Source organism: Sciurus vulgaris (assembly GCF_902686455.1).
Source record: "Sciurus vulgaris genome assembly, chromosome: 11".
NCBI classification, from domain to species: domain Eukaryota; kingdom Metazoa; phylum Chordata; class Mammalia; order Rodentia; family Sciuridae; genus Sciurus; species Sciurus vulgaris.
Window position 1 is genome coordinate 129,666,999 of NC_136472.1, and position 17,116 is coordinate 129,684,114.

Genomic DNA, 17,116 nt, shown 5'->3' on the forward strand with positions numbered 1-17,116 from the left:
TCTGAACAGAGAGTGTATCTCAGGAAAGATGGAGAAGAGGTGGCATCAAGGCATGAGCTAGTACCCCAGACCACATGGGGACAGTGATACTGCTCAAAGTATCTCTAAGCACAGGTACAAAAATAAAGCTAACTATGACTGCATATAGATATATATATAGATAAGATAGATAGATAGACTTTATATAGGTTTTCTTCATATTTATATGTGTGCAGAGGGCATGAGTCCCCACTCATCCTGCCCAGTTTGCATTTCTTACCCACCCACTCCCAACTTCCCACATGGACCACTTGCCTGAAGCTCCCACTGTTAGTCACCACTATTGCATCTGATCTTTGCCCCCCCCAACATAAGTTCCCCTCTTACCTTAAAATAGAACAAGTTATATATATTTATATAATTTTATAAACAATCTCCATAAAAAATACACTTAAGACAGTGTATTACCAATTTAACCCTCCTACCCCAAACAAAAGTTGTCTAGCAAAGAAAAAGCCAATCAAAAAGAGTGTCTCCTAGGCCTGATGCTACTCAGGCAAAGCCATGTGTTCCTATAAACCTATTACGCACACATACAACATGCATACATATATGCACTCACACACATCCTATACCACCAACACCACACCATACACACATACACTCAACACACATACAGACACCACACACACCACAAACTCACAGGTACCATGCATACACTACACACACATACACACAACACAGACACTTACATACACCCATCATACTTACTTCCTGAACCCAGGAAAGGAACACTGAAATAGACAGTTGTCTGGAGGTTAGAGAACAGGAAGATAACCTGTTGCCTGCAGAGGGACAGGTGAGGTAATTCCACTTCTCTGACCCAGCCAGGGCAATGTCAACTCATGACAGGCCTCTCATTGATTATGGTAGGCAATATAAATATTCACTGATAGAATGATTGACAGTTTCCCTTTCAAGGATTACAAGATGACCATATGGTTTATTCCTCTACACCAGATGTAAGGTTTCATAAGTCCCTAAGTCAAAAAGAAGCAAAACACCCTTGTGCCCTCATCACCAAAATGAGAAGCATAAGGCATTTGCCCCTACCATCTACTTATGTGAAAACCCCAAGGGGTGCCCAAAAGCATGCTTGCAGTATTTCTAAGGCTGCAAATGCAAATTCCCCTCCCCAGCCCAACCCCTGCACCCTCCCCGATTCCCTTCCCCACCCAAACACCTCCCTATCATAAACCATGCACAAGTTCAAGATCCCTGGAGCCCTATAGTAGTGGGGGAAGAAGGAAAGGGAACCTAACTGATGTGTACAAGAGGTACACAAGTACACAAGAGGGAGAACTTGCCCTAGTTCCTAAAATTAATCCAAGGAACCCAGAACAAGGGGGAGATGAGATTGGTGGGGCATATTTCTTCAAGACCCTGAAGAAAAACAGGCTAGACAGTCATTCATGTCACCATTTAGTGGGAAGAGGAAGATAGACAACCAGAAGACCAGGAATGGGAGCTGAGAAATTATACCACTAAGGTTGAATTTCTCAATCTAGCTTTCCCAGTCAGTGGTTGAAAGCAGACAACTATGTTATCAGCTCTCTTCAGAATCCCAACTACTCCTACTGACCCACTATAGAAGAGGATGCCCATTTGATTTCAATGACCAGTTGCTGTTCTACCAAAGTACTTAACAATCAAAATATCCTGACTCTTCTTCCCCTAAGCCATGGTCAGCCATTTATAATATTTGCAATAATGCTTAATTTTCCTTATCCTACACAGAAACTCTTAGGGCCTATGGATTGCTTTGGTTCAGGCTTAATTGATTGGGAATTTTTCAATCAACTTAAAACAAGATCATGAGAAAATTACCTTCTGAGCAAAGCAATGCACAAAACATCTGGTGGGATGTTTTATTTGCTCCTGAAAGATTTATTTGAAAGTATAGACAGGGGTCCAGAAATAAGGCTCTGGACCTGTGCAGATTCACTATCAGTCAGAGGGAGGGCTGGTAAGACACACCCCTATCTAAACTCTAAGTTGGTATAAGTGCTAAAGTTCAATCTGGGTTTTGATCCTTGGTTTATGGATTTCTTCTAAAGAAGAGAGCTTAGATTCTGCCTCTTGATCCAAGGAAGCAGAGTTGGAGACATTAAGGAGGAGGGAAAAGTGGCTGGTCTCTGATCACAAAGTGAAATGCTTTCATCTGCTTACCTCAGTCAGACTAGTGACTTTTTAACTTATCAAAAGAAAAAGTGAAGACAAACCTCTAGGCATGAAGTCACTATGTAGCTTCATGGCCTGAAGACATCTCCCATACCTCAAGAAAAAGGGATGACAAATATAGATACCAGGCTCCATTCCTCTTCTACCACCACCTCCAAAGTCTTGTGAATATTTTTAATAATGGATGAGGAGGAACTGGCCCTTCTTATGAGAGCAAATACACAAAGCTCTTAAGAAGGATCCTTCCTTCTCTGCTGACCAAGAGATGGTGATAGAATGAGCATTTCATGTAAGTCTCCCAACTTTGGACCTGAGGAACCCCAAAAACAAACAGATAAAGCTGAAGTAGATGGTGAAGATGTTCACACATGGGCACTTAGTGTTAGAGACTAATTCTGGAAGAAGCAAGTAAGTCCAGCTAAGAGGAAGATCCAGTCTGAGCCTGTGCGCCAGCTGCCACCCACAATCTGTTCTCGGTGGCTAACTCCCACTCCCCCACTAACCTTTGCCTCACAGGCTCTTCGCTGCCACCACTCAGCCTATCCCTCACCAGGCAGGCACTGTTTGTTCTTGAAATGTGTACACAACTCTATTATTTTTAACTAAGTTATCACATGCCCCAAAGAGAATGGTAAGGCTTGATGTCCCCTTCTTTGGGGCTTACAATCCTACCCCTGGATCCCTGCTTCCTACTTCAAAACTGATCCAACACTGTTTCCTTCCAGCCTCACATATATCTGGCAAAGGATCAGAGCTTTTCATGCTCCACCTCTCTAACTACCCCTCCTGGAGCACCCCTGTCCCAACAGTTACCACACTTAAGTGTAGAACTGGCCATCAGGATACCTCCCAAGTCCTCCACAAATGCAGTCATGTGGGGCTCTGAGTCTCCATCTTACTGGAGTTTGCTTTGACTTTATTTTGGAGAAGACACAAAAGGTAGGACTGGGCCAAGTAGCACTACTGGCAATGCTCATGGTTCCCACTGAGAGCATCCAGGAGCTACCCTATGTTCCTGCTCATCTCTGCCCTTTGACTTCTTTCTATTGCTCCCCACAAATCCCTGCAATGCCCCCCAAAGCTCCTTTACATGCAAGCAAAGCAAGCCCAAGATTAACCATTAGCTTTTCTTTTCCTAGGGTTTTCTATATATGAATAAAATGTACTTATCTACAATTCTTCCCTTAGCCCACCCCCATACCCCAAAAGGCTTCTGCTAACAAAACTGGAAGAAACAGTCCCAGCCACAGATTCAAATTCTGGGCAGTGGCAAAGATGCCCTGATGCTCCATGATGTTTGTTTCTCTCCTGAAGCTACAGTTTGCTAGGAAAAAAAAAAAAAAAAGGAAATTCCACATATGAACCTTACCCAGTGTCTTACGCATGAAAAGGGCATGGGAACAAATGACTGAAATCTGTTCAACCCAAATATTTTAGATCACAAATCAAAAATAAAGAGAGAGTACATGGAAAAAGCTCAACAAGTACTTACCCCTCTCCACCCCTGCTGAATCCTTCCCCCAGGGACATGATCATGTGACCCAGACCCTTCCTCACAGGAGGGTGCAGACCCTTTCAGCCCTTTGGAATAAAGGCATCCTTCCTATTGAGAAATAGAATCTGAGAAGGCCTCTCCTACCCCCAGTATCTCAAGGAAAGTTGTTATGGAGATAGGTTGGCCAACAGGCAGGGTCCACTCCCAGTTGCTGGGCCCACATTGACAATCTACACCAGGACTCCACTCAAAACCATGAAGCCACTGGTGGTCAACCAGCAAATCAAGAAACAGAATCCACCTTCTCCTTCTTATTGCTCATCTTTCCCTAAACAATTGCAGTCTCTCAGGTCCCTTAGAGACCCACTTTATCCTCTTCCTTCTCTGTGGATCATCTAATGCTGAAACAGCTACTGTTTCCAATCAAGATGCAGAAGAAAGAGGCAGACAAAAATCTGAGCTACAGGAATAGGTTTTTATCCGGGTTACTTCTACTGCAAGGCTACCAGATCCTAAAGGGGGAAGTTTGGAAGACATGTGATCTCCCACAGAGTAGAAAGTGAAAGTACTAGAAAACTTAAGAGTGGTCGTTGCTATGTTCAAAGGCAGAGTGCAAAGGACATTGGTTCCCCAAAGTGGAAACACCCCAACATCCACATGTTCCCAACTGAACTGTTACACATGTGCCCATACCCAGCACATTATGTGAAACCTTGACCATCCACTCATGGACAGAGGGGATCCTATTTTGTCAATTTCCTTTGCAGTCCTTAAAGTAAGGACTGAAATAGCTCCCAGGAATGCAGGAAGGCTGATGGCCTCCAAGGGCACTGTCACAAGAAGGAAGCCCCCATTAGGAGGAGAATAGTCCAAGGCCACAGAGGAATAGGTAGACCTTGGGTCCCTTCCTTGTCCTGAGGACATCACCACAGAGCTGCCACCTAGTGGCCAGAGGAAAACACAGCTCCCACCATTTGGTCTGATATGCTGAGGTAAGGGGCACTGGTAGAGGCAAGAAAAGAAGGGAGTCAGCACCTTTGTTAGTACAGGACCTCTGGAAAGTGAGCTGTAGGCAGAGATACCTCAGCTCACAAGGTTTGGCTCTTGGCCCTGTATGACATCCTAAAGCAAAACCTTCCACATCAACTTCTCCTCTTCTTTTCTAACCTCAAGACCCAGATGGCCTCAGGGACTAGAAATCCCAGGAGGGTGCTCATAACAGTTGGCCAAATTTATCCCAAAGTCCTTCAGACCTGATGTATGGCAATCACATACTATCGCAGGACCTGTCTGGCCAGCCCCAGTGAGACAAAGGCTACCTGCTGTAAGTCCCAACATTCCAAACTGATATTTCGGGTAGGCCTGCTCCCCATCCCCCCTGGGAGAGGAGCTCCAGTGAGCAGCCCACTGTGGCACGGAGGCAGTGGGAGCACCACCTCTGAAAAGAAAACAAAGAGGCACACAACTCTACTTTTCCAGTTTGCTAGAGCTGTCCAGTGGTCAAGTGGATTCCAATGCCTCACAGAGTGCATCAGCTGAAGGTCCAGGTTCCACACCAAGGGTGCATATCCATAAATGAACTGTGGTGGTGTAGGTCACATGGCAGAGCCTCAAGGGTTGGTTCCCAGCTCACTAGGAAAGAGTAGGAAGCACCAAGGCCTGGCTGGCAAAGGCGAAGCCCATCCCCCAAGATGGAAGCTCCAACAAAGGACCGGCTTCCCAGCCCTCAGAGATCACATCTTGCCTAGGTCATTGGGCTGAGCCACTGGCAACTGCAATGAGACAAGCAGAAGCCTCCTAGTGCTTTGACGTGGCCAATGTAATAGCAGGTCACTGGGGGAGAAGTGGATGTCCCCAAACCCACTAAGACAGCAGCACCAAGAAGGAAATACTTCAAGGATCCTAGCACTTTCCATTATTCTAGGCCAGGCCAGAAGGGTAGCCTCCTACACAAGAAGAGGAGAGAATGAGAACAGTTCCACTCTCTGCCCCATCCTTGGACTGCTCTATTGGGCAGCACCGTTATCTTATGGGAAGAGAGAGAGATATCTGAGTAGGAAGATGGCCTCACAAATGTTTCTGGGTGCTAGTTTGAACTAGGACAAGATTTTGGCAGAGGAAAGATCAAGGCCCACACCCCTGCCTGCTGCCTGTTTCACCTCCATTCCTGTCTCAGAAAGCTCTATTCAAGAGTACTTGGAAAAGAGTACCCCAGAACACAGCCATCTGAGGCATCCTCAGGACATGCTACCAGACTTTGGGTCCCCAGGGAGAAGGGGGACCCTCAAGGCAAAGCAGAGACGGCAGGCAACAAGTTGCAAGTGTGCAAAGAAGCTGCAGGCAACTCTGTACAAGTGGCAATTAATCAATCTGGATAATTAGCTCCCACAATAGGAAAGGAGGAGCCAATCAGCCACCATGGAGCAACACTCCAGAGAGCGCAGAGCTGGAGAGTGATATAAATAGAGCTATGGCAGCTTGGTGCTCAGCACAGGTGACCCCAGAATGGGAAAACCTTAGGCCACAGGGCTCCTGGCCCTGGCTGGACCAAAAGGAACAGTTGATGCATGATCATGTGAGCTCAGGTTTGTGCACCAGGGCCTGCCTGTCAGTTCCATTGCAAAGTAGCTTCTACTTCTGTCATATGGGCCAAACTGTGGAAGGTAGAAAGATGCCAGTCTGACCCTCTGCCTGGTCACACTTACTTCACCTGGCAACCAAGGAAGAAAGGTTTGTGTTTAGTTCAGTGGTAATGGTTTGCTAAACCCACAAAGCAGGCAGCTGGCAATCATGGCAGGGCCCCATTTCTGCTCTGGTTGGGACAAGTTAAAGAGAACAATGGCGAATTCAGCTGAGAGGCATGAATCCTGTTTCAGCAAGAATAATCCCCCGAGATAGACATGAGGGTGCCCAGCCAGCTCGCAGCCAACCCTGCTCATAAACCCCAGCTGTCCACTGCCCTCCTCCTTCCTTCATTGACCACAGAAAGAAACAGCACTTTGCTTCAATGTACATATATATACACATAGAGAAACCCACCAACTACATACATGTGCATTTGTATCTATATCTATATATATGTGGAATTTGAAAGATGGGATGGAAGTCTAGCCATCTCCTGGGACTTGAAAAACTAAAACAGAAGCAGAGAGCAGTAAAAGCCATTGCTTTCCTCTTCTTCACTTTCAAAGACATTGAAGAGGTGAGAAAAATCAAGGGAGAAGTGGATGGAGACAGATGTCTTCCTGTCCCCAACTTGCTCCCTGACCCACAGGCAAAAGATCGGCCCCAGCCCTCTCTCCTGTGGACAAGGCCAGCTGGCCAGGATCTGAGGGAAGACTCCAACTCTGGCAGGAGAGAGGGTACACAGGACAAAGGTCTGAGCCATGCCGTGGTGGACAGAGGAGGATGAGGCCCCACATGATGTCCCTCCCTGCCCCCACAGCCCAGCACCCTGCCCTGGGACACTTAGAGTGGTGTGGAGTCATAGCAGAGTGGCATGGCCTGGGTCATCATGATCCACACTGTTGAGGATTGCTGTCTGGTCTTCTGGAAGCTGGCGGTGGCACAAGTCTGAGAGCCGGGCAAAAGGGTCAGGACGAGAGTGTCTCTTCTTCTTTCGGAGGCAGACAGCTTCGTCGGGCCACAGAACCTGAGAGTTGGGAAGCTGCTGAGCCTGGGAGGCAGAACCGTCTAAAGAGAAGAAAATAGAAAAGAAACAAAGAGAAGAGAAAGGAGGTGAAAAGGAAGAATGCAGCCCCACACACTCACCTTTGGCACGGGCCAGGACATATATGCTGAGTTTCTAACAGTGAAACAAAGGGTGAATCCTCTGAGTATACGAGAGATGAGACTGAACTAAAGAGAAACCACCTCCTTTACTGCTAAGGCAACAATCAATTTGACCCTGCTCCCCTTGTTCTAATGAGAGTCAAAGGAGTAGGATGGATACGATTTTTCCTTCTATAAATGCATAGATCTCATGAATCAATCTACAAATATTTCTTTAGCAGTGTCTACGGGGTACCAGGTATATTAGAGGAACCAGGAATCAAGGCTTCTAAGAATGGGCTGGGACTCAATACATTTTTCTCATCCACCCCAAACAGTGATGGACATTACATAGATTTTAATCATCTGCAATAGATTCAGACCTGGACCCTTCCTTTACTGCCAGGGCCACTCCTCCACCTCATGGCCAATCTGGAGAAGCAATGGGAACGGCTTGCTTTCTATAGGATTGTACTTCAGTATGGGGGTTGGGAGAAAGAGAAATAGAATTTTCAGATGCCACAAGTGCAACAATGAAAGATAAAGCACTCATGTGATAACAAACAACTGAGGCACTGCTTCTGCTCCCTGAAGGCTTAACACTTGAATTGTCTTTAATTATAAGACTTCCACAGATCTAAAGGGAAATTATTCCATTACTAGGAACAGCCAGTGCAAAAGTCCTGAGTTAAGAGCAAATGTGGCATGTTCCACAGTCCAGGAAGACTGGCAGGGGTGTTGAAGGAGACTGAAGTCTGTTCTGATTGCAAGGGGGAGTTTTCTGGCAGGTTTTAACCAGAAGCAGGTGTGTGCATGTGCGTACCCACATACCATTGAAAAAGAGAAAACTGTTCTGTCCTCTAAAGCTTGCTCTGGTTGCTATGTGCAGAACACTCTGTTGAAGGAGTTGGGATGGGACAGGAGGGCCAGCTCCAAGGTACTGCAACAGTCAAGGCAGGAGAGGAGGGGGATGCGGACTGCAAGCTTAACAGTGGAGACAGCACACACTGGCCAGGTTCAGGATACATTATAAAGGTTGAGCCGACAGACCTTACCAAATGAATTGGGTATAAACCATGAGAGCAAAAAAAGAATACAGGTAGAAAGCAATGCCATTTACTAAACTGAGGAAGAAGTGAGAAGGAGCTGATTAGGAAAGGAAAATCAATAACCCTATTTGGGACCTTACAAAGGCTTCTAAAACATCCAATTGCATGTTCAACAGTCAACTGGGAATACAAAACTTGAGTTCAGAAATGAGACCTGGGCTAAGGACAGACAATTGAGAGTTGTCAACATAGAGTAGGTACCAGGACCACCATCATCAGACCAAGAGAGAATCTGACAAGGCTTATTTTGCAATAAGCAAATAAATTTTGCTTATTATAACTTAACAGTTATGTACCACATAACATTTTGGCCAATGGTGAACCACATTTACAATGATGGTCCCTTAAGATACTGCCTAGTGATGTCCTAGCCATCCCAGTTTTAGTTTAAGCACACTTGGTAATGTTTACACAATGACAAAATTGCCTCATGATGCATTTCTTAGAATATGCCCTATCAGGTGACACTTGACTACACACACACACACACACACACACACACACACACACACACACACAAAGAGATGGGTCTTAAATAAAAATGGGCTTAAACAGATCACAAATTCAGCTCTGGATTCCAATTTCTCAACCAGACCCTAAAAATTCATTTTCTTTTTTTCAACCTCAGTATGCGCATCTGTAAACTGATAGGACCAGCATCACCCAAAGGCTAAAGGATAGATCATCAATCACCATCTCCCAACAATTCAGGTGGCTTCACTTTTGTGTAATGCTTTTCTATAATCTTATCTATAAAGGAAGTTGCTCTATAGTAGTTATCAAAGGTCTGCAAATAAACTATTGAGCATTCTCCCTTGACAACAACATTCTTAACCATTGGTAGAAAGACTGTTTTGCTAAATCTCAAGGAATTTTTGGAAGGAGGACTGAGTTATTTTTGTGCTATTTTAGAAAAGCTACCTATTACTGTTGGATAAACATTGGACATATTTCAATGGAGGTGCCCTTTACATGAGATTTTACTCTATGTAACTGAGAAAAGTTTGATCAATCTGTAGAGGCTGGTCCATGCCACATGTAACTTAAGCACCATTACTCCTTTGTTCAGCTAGAAAACTTGAAATGATAAAGGAAAAATACATAAGGATATAGGTGCATTCTCACAGTATGCTGCAAAATGGAAAAAAAAAAATATGATACTATTTATGTCATTAAAAAACACATTAAAACAATTTGATATATTTTCAAAATCTACATGCACAGAAACTGCTCGGCAGACGTACATACTATTGAGAGTGATGGTTCCCTAGGTGGGAGGAAATTAATTGAGTGAGGGAGGCAGCCAGATTTGAATCTTATCATTCTCATTTTATATATGAAAATCACATCTGTGTATTACTTGAAAATGAATGTTTAAAAGGAAACCAAGAGGGCTGGTGCTATAGCTTGGTGGTAGAGTGCTTGCCTAGCATGTGTGAAGCACTGGGTTTAATCTTCAGCACCACATAAAAATAAACAAATAAATAAATAAAGATTTTTAAAAAGAAGTATTAAAATTTAAAAAAAAAAAAAAAAAAGAAAGCAAGAACAAGAGAAGCTAATGAATTTGATTCTAGAGAAAACCCACAGTTGGAATCCTGGACCCAACTGACAAGCATCATGACAATGGGAAAGCAAGGTGGAAAGAGAGGAGCAGATGCTTCCCACCATTTACCGGATCGTTTCTTTGACTTCGAAGAGCCCTTCGATGACTTTTTGGGCTTCTTTATCCGTTGGTATTTCAGAGCCTCCAGCCTCTCAGGTACAGCAGCATTCCCGGACGCAGGTGGAAGTGTTCTGCAAGGGATAATTAGACAAGCACAGGTCAGCTCCTGGATGAGGGAGCTTTGGAAGAGGGCTGGAAGAAAGCCAAAGAGCTGGCCCATAGAAGGATAGAGCCCAGGGCTATGGAGTCCAAGGTGTCCACAATGGTTCCTTGACACCTGCCTTCCTATTGCTCCTGGAAGGGAGAAAACCCAGGAGAAAGTTTCAGCACCAGGTGGCCTATCTCAGGTGGAAAACAATCTGTAGAGAAATCAGAAGACCCTAGAAAATGGAAAGAGAAACTTTAATAGTAAGCCCCATCACACATGACTCAGGCTGGGACGAGTGTTAGAGTAAAAGTGGGTTCAACACCTGCACTTCCTAGAAATCATCACAATCAAGACCCTAAGCTGAAAAGTAAAAGGTGAAAGCCAAAGGTGAGCAACTCTAATTCCAATTGACTGTCCTCCATCTCCAGAAAAGGAAAGGGCAAAATGAGAAGCCCAATGCCCAGTGTGATGGAGGCTCCATAAAACCCACTGGGCACTGGGCAGCTTCCCCTCTGTCTGCGAGATTCTAGTTGAATCTTGCAGCAAATAGCAACAAATAATGATCACAGAACAATATTTTCAGCAGGGGTATCTGGCTGACCCTGCAGATTAGGCTGATTTCCTTTGTCTTATAAGAGAACAGAAGATGGTGGAAGTAGGTTATGACAGGGTATTCAAATCTGAAGCCTCACAAAGCCCTTGCTGTCTATAATAAGTATCCTATGGATTCTACATTTTAAGATTTAATAAAGACACTGAGGTTGGGAGGGGGGAACCATGTATGTAGGTCTCTCTTCACCTTAGTTGGTGGAGGGAGGTGGATTTTGTTATTTACCTGATGGACTAACTACACAGCGAAGACACAGGCAACTGTTTAACCAGAGCCTGCGCAGTCCAGGTAATCAAGGGAACCCAAGTGGACTGAGAGGAGAGCAGTGTGTGACTATCTGTGCATACTAGAGAGAATTTTCAAGAGTCATAACTAAAGAAAATCTGGAAGGTATGTTTATCAAGACATATTAATCAATGTTATTTCTTCTCAAAGGAAGCCAGCCTGGAGCCTGTGAAATAAAGGGGGAAAAAGAGACAGGGGGCTCTTTCTTCCCCAGCACTGTTATTAGCACAAGCAAGGAAGTAGAGACATTCTAGGACATGGCGGCGGCAGAGGTGACTCACATTCTTCCCCTCCTCAATCTTCACATCTCCCTCCCCCTCTCCATCACAATCATGTTTTTCATAAATCCTGATCAAAAGACAGATAATGCTGGGAGGGCCAAAGAAGTCCCCAAAGGTCTGCAAGCCATCTGAGGTTAAAAAGGAAAAAAGGAAGAAAAGAAAAACAATGAGAGAGGTATGAAAAGACTACAAACCCATCCGCCCAACATCAGATGTTTCTATGAGCACCAGGGAAGAGGAAACTTACAGACTCTGGTCTCTGCCGCAGTAACTGGCAATGAAGTGGCCTCCATTTTCTTTGATGGATGTCACCATTCTGAAGTCTTTTAGCATAAGAAGTATCAAGAAGCTCCCTCAAAGTTCAAGTCAGAGACAACTTCTTGACTCCCCACAGCTTCCTGACAGTAGTGCTAAGCAGCAGCCCACACGGTGCCACATGTGGGCACCCAGGTACACATGCATCTCATGAAATAGTAGTCCGACTCACATCAAGTCAGGTCTTTTCCCAAGTCCCTCTAGATCAATGCCCCACTTATTCCCTTTCTACAAACCCCTGAGTCTACCCACAGAGATCTTCTACTATAGTAGCAGCTGGAAGGGAATTTGGATGACTAGGGCAGGAGGGAACCTGCCTGCCCCGAGGCTGGGGGAATGTCCTCATCCCCTTCTCAGCCTTGACCAAGGCTTCTTCATGCTGCCTAAAAGGAAAATCAAAGATGTGATGTGAATCCACCTGTTCAGTTATCTCCATATCCTGGTCTTGGGCAGTTTCTTCAGAAAGACTATACAAGTTAAGGAATATACAATCTGAAGAGGCACAACACAGGCAAGAACAGTATTCTCCAACATACTCCTGAGTAAGCCACAGTTAGACAAGTTTTAGTTACCCCCTCCCCCTCAACACACACACACAAGTCAACAGGCAGAAGCAGTGGTATAAAGAGCAGTTCCTGGCCAGGCACAATCGTATCCACCTGTAATCCCAGCTACTCTGGAGGCTGAGGCAGGAGGATCACAAGTTCAAAGCCAGTCTGGGCCATTTGGAGAAAGCCTGTCTCAAAATAAAGAGCAGTTTCCTCCTCTTCTTCACCACCTGAACACAAACTTCACCTGCCTGCTGAGATACTGTAGATGGGAGGCAGAGGAAATCCCTCACGTACCTACTCTGACCAGGGAAAAAGTGAGTGCATCCACTCCATGCACCCAGCAGACAGCTCAGCAGCAACCCAGCCTGACCACAAGCCAGTCCTGCTCAGTGAGGTCAGGATACAAACTATGTAAGAAGTTGGTACAGGGCACCCCTGAAAATTCCTATGGATTCTTCAAGCCAGGTGAAACTTCTAGGAGGGATGTTATGCTTACAATCAATATATTATTACTATTAGCATTTTTGCCACACTGCATTTGTTTACCACTTACCATGCCAGGCACTCTTCTATGTTGTCTATAATAATTGTCTTTAACCTTTTCAACAACCTAAGCAATAACTTCACATTTCAGATGGAGAAACTGAAGTTTAGAGAGATTAAGCAATTTACCTAATAATCCAGTGTCCCGAAATAGTCAAGATTCATTAGTATAGTATTTGAATAAATTATTCTTCAAATTTCTTCCCCATAAAAACAGGTACAGAAGCTCCAATGAAAGAAAAACACTGCTTCCATGCCACACTTGAGAAATAACTCTTCCCTGTAAATGTTCTAGTTGCTAGTCACCAGTGTGCTCTGCCTTAGTATCAGAGCTAGGGTTAAGACAGACTGGAGATGGAGAAAAACTGGCTAAAGTTATGCCTTCAAGGTAAAAATTCCAAAACAGTAATGATCCAGTGATAAGGAGAAGGAAATCTTCCCTTGAGAAACAGCCAGACTCCAGTCCTTCCAGGACACCTGCTGCCCACCTGCTCTAGCTCCTGACTCAGTGCAGCCTGACAGAAGTCTCCTAGGTGCATCCGGACACTAGCCTAATGCCGGAAGGAAAAAATAAAAGTGTCTAGCAGGACAGATGGAAGGAAAGGGGACAGGCGAAATGGGTTTATTTATGGTAAATTATACAAAAAAGGCACAAGAAATGTGTTCCAACAGACTTTACCAATAGCATGAAGCCCTCGGCAATCAAAATACCTCCCTTTTTAGCAAGGGTGATCATGTCCCCTATTAATATCAATCTCAACCGTTACCTTTCTGGTTTTGGAGTCTCTGGTGCAGATATCTTGGACAGGAAGCTAGAGTTAGTCAACTCCTTCTTAACCCTGGAATAACCCTGGAATAAAGCTATGTAGTCAACCTGCACTTGACCTGTAAAAGGCCCTGTTACAACAGAACCTAACTTTGGGCTCTACAAGAAGCTAAGGTCCCTGTTTTCCTTCCCATCAGCCTAAATCCTTCCAAACATGCAGGAATGCTGCAAACTCTGGCATTCTCCTCCTAGGAAGTAAGAATACCACTGAAAAATGAGCCTCAAAGTCTATGGGGTTTTCGGGTCTCCCATTTTCCATATATCTCAGTTACTGACCCAGTGGTGTTTACTGAAGTTCAGAACTACCAAAAATTGCTAGGGTTTTATTTTAATATGTCCCTCCCTCTTCTCCCCGCCCCCAAAAAAAGATGCACACAAAACCCCAATTATGCTTATTTAGCACAATAGGTCTTAGTTGCTTGGCTCTTTGCTTAAGTAAGATAGCGAAGGAACAAGGCAGTCAGGTTCAAAACAGGCAAATTTCAGGACGAAAAAGTCAAAATCTATCTGGACACTTCCTTCCCTCAATGCCCTATGAGCTGACCATTACAACACAGTTCCCAGCTACCCCACCCAGTCAACAGGCAGAAGCAGTGGCTTAAAGAGCAGCTTCCTCCTCCTCTTCTTCACTGTGTGAACACAAACTCCACTTGCCCAGTGAGATACTGTGGGTGGGAGGCAGAGGAAATCCACTCATGTACACATTATGACCATTCTCCAAGTTCCCACAGACAGCCAGGCATGTTCAGGTCAGCCCCAACCCAGCCTGATTCCAAGACGGTGCTTCTCAGTGGGGTCAGGGTACAGACCAAGTCTCTGCCTCAGAACCTCAAAACTCAGGAGAGGCTGGTAGGCAAATGGGAGTTACCTCCTAAGTTCACCTATAAAAGACTTCCAACCCCCCTGCATCAATGAGGTCACCACAGGTATTAGGGGGGAAGAGGGTTAGGTAAAGATGTGAGCGCAGGGGTGCTACCAGCATCAGATGGGAACTGAGTGAACAGCTCAGCCCCTAGCAATTCACACAAGGACAGGTCCACACAATACAACTCCACATGTTGAGATGGGAGTTGGGAAGAGGAGAAAAAGGGGAGAAAGAAAAGAGGAGAGGCAGGGGAGACAACGACAAGCGTGCAAAGAAGGAATAGGAGAGAAATTGAAGGGGAAAGAAACAGAGAGAACGAACGTAGACAAGAGGCGTCACAACTTCTCCAAGCAAGACCGAGTGGGCACACATGCAAAGGCGCAGCATGAAGACAGCGTCTAGGGAGGAGCCTGCCATCTCCCCATGGCCCCAGCAGCAACTGCGCCCCAGGGAGGCTCTCAGCAAGCAGGAGAGCGAGCAGAGGCTCCTGTTGCCCAGCACCATGAAGGTCTAACTCGGAGGATGTGGGAGGATCTCATTCTCCTAGGCAGGAGATGCTGGCCACCCCAGGAGAGGAGCAAGTCCCTCATCGCTGCCCCTGGTTTCTGGGTTTGCCACAACAGTGACAGGACATCTGGGTTCTCTCAGATCTCGAATGGTGGGATCACGAGGGAAAAGGGCCCAACAGAGTAGGGAGTGGAGAGTGGAAGTGATCAATGAGAACGGAGTCCAGGTACTCTTCAGGAGTTGGGGTGAAAGCTGGTCTAGAGTTACCCACCCCAAGGGCAACAGGGGAGACAGCAAGGAGGGGAGGGAAGGTGCAGTTTGGTCAGTCACTCTCACTCCTCTGAAGCACTCAACCAGGAAGCCACAGGAGGATCCTGGAGCAGGTGAGCTCATAAATGCTACCTGCTGGCCCTCATCCTCCCTCCAGTGCTGGGAAACGCAGCATGATACCAGTAACCTCATATACAATTCCAGGGCCTCTTGGCTACTGACAGTTATATAGCTGCAGGTCATTAAGAACTATGTCAAGAAGTTCTCTTTATGACAGGACATTCTTAAGACCCAAAGTGACTTATAGTCCAGAATTAGAAAAATCAGCCTCTACTGGCATTGCAAAGTGGGAAAGGGTACCTACTTCTCATCTGGGGAAGCCAAAAGCACTTAGATAGAAGACTCTCTCTCTCCCATGCAGGTGCCCAGTGTAGTGTTATGCTTTCATAAGCATGGTCAGTGACATCCATGACCAAAATAAGCATCTTTTTAGATAACCAGGAGAGAGAGAAAGAGCCTTGAGTGTTCTGAGCCTGTTTAAGAGACTCAGTGGCCCCCTACAATGGTCACATTCTTTTGCCCTCCACCCAGAAGGATGTTAGAGGAAGGAGTCACCCATGCAGGGCAGGCTCATGCAGTGCTGATTCATTCTCCCCTCTTGCTAACTTAACTTCCTTCTGCCTGGAGGAGGGAGCTCCTGCCAAGGCCCTTGCCCAAGGAGGTCTGCAGAGCTAATACAGGGACCCTGAAAACCAATTTGGACCCAAGGGCGAGGTCATAGTTCAGTCTTAAAACAACCAAGAACAGGCTGCAGGATGCGAGGAATATGGGGAAGTGGTAATATTTCACCACTCTTGCCCTAACATGATCAGAAGCCACCTGAACCTGAGGAAGACCCAGATGTTGAAGGGGAACACTCGGGCTCCTTAAGATAACCTAATATTATGATTCCAAGAAGTGGGTGAGGCACCAGCAACCCCAGGGGAAGATTCAAGCCTTTGTAGGGTGGGTAGCTAGAATGGGGACAATATGCATGAGGCTGCTGGGAAAACAGGGCAGAGGTTTGAGGGTGAGGGAAGGTCCTAGACATCAGTATGAGTGCAAATAGGTCCCCAAGGGTGGAGATGCAAAGCTGATTGTGGGCATCCTGGGTCCCTTGGGTGCATGCAGAGACCCGGGCTGCTGGGGAAGGAGGTTCTAAGGTGTGTTGGCAGCAGGATGATGGGGGTCTGAGTAGGAGCAACTGCAGGGAGCTCTGGGAGGGACTGGACAGGGGCTGGGAGGTTACAAGCTGCAGTTAAGGGGGTTCAGGCTGAGCCCAGCTGGAGCAGCCTGAGAAGCACAATGTGGGGAACCCAGAAGCCATGGGAATCGAGGAGCGGTAGCTGCCCCCCGCAGGGCAGTGAGGGGATGTGGTTTGGATCCCCTGTCAAGGAAGCGATGGCCCTGCCAAAGCCCCGTCCGCCTGCCCGCCCCCGCCCGCCCCCGAGGAGCTCCCTTACCTATTGAGCTGAGGAGAGGCTTGTCTCGACAACACTGCCCAGATAGCTGAGATCAATCAGAAACAAAGCAGTTACCAACACCGGCCAGGGGGAACCACCCACGCACACCCAGAGGGGAGGAGGGGGAAGCACAGCGAGCAGAGACCCACAGG

The 17,116-nt window shown here is 46.1% G+C and overlaps 1 protein-coding gene across 6 annotated transcripts in view; it reads right to left on the minus strand.

The window, feature by feature from the left end:
• Positions 1 to 1,225: 1,225 nt before the first annotated feature.
• The window catches only part of IGSF9B (immunoglobulin superfamily member 9B), a 53,475-nt gene continuing 37,584 nt past the window's right edge, over positions 1,226 to 17,116 (minus strand). For 3 of the 6 annotated variants that reach the window (XM_079102103.1, XM_079102102.1, XM_079102105.1), the window contains 2 exons: positions 10,271 to 10,392; positions 1,226 to 7,408 (listed from right to left, as the gene is read on the minus strand). In XM_079102103.1, the coding sequence (XP_078958229.1) occupies positions 7,200 to 7,408; positions 10,271 to 10,392 (331 nt within the window). In that variant the 3' untranslated portion in view covers positions 1,226 to 7,199. Of the gene's footprint in view, positions 7,409 to 10,270; positions 10,393 to 16,964; positions 17,011 to 17,116 lie in introns of those variants that run through there. The other 3 variants (XR_013757555.1, XR_013757556.1, XR_013757557.1) reach the window with 2 other exon arrangements.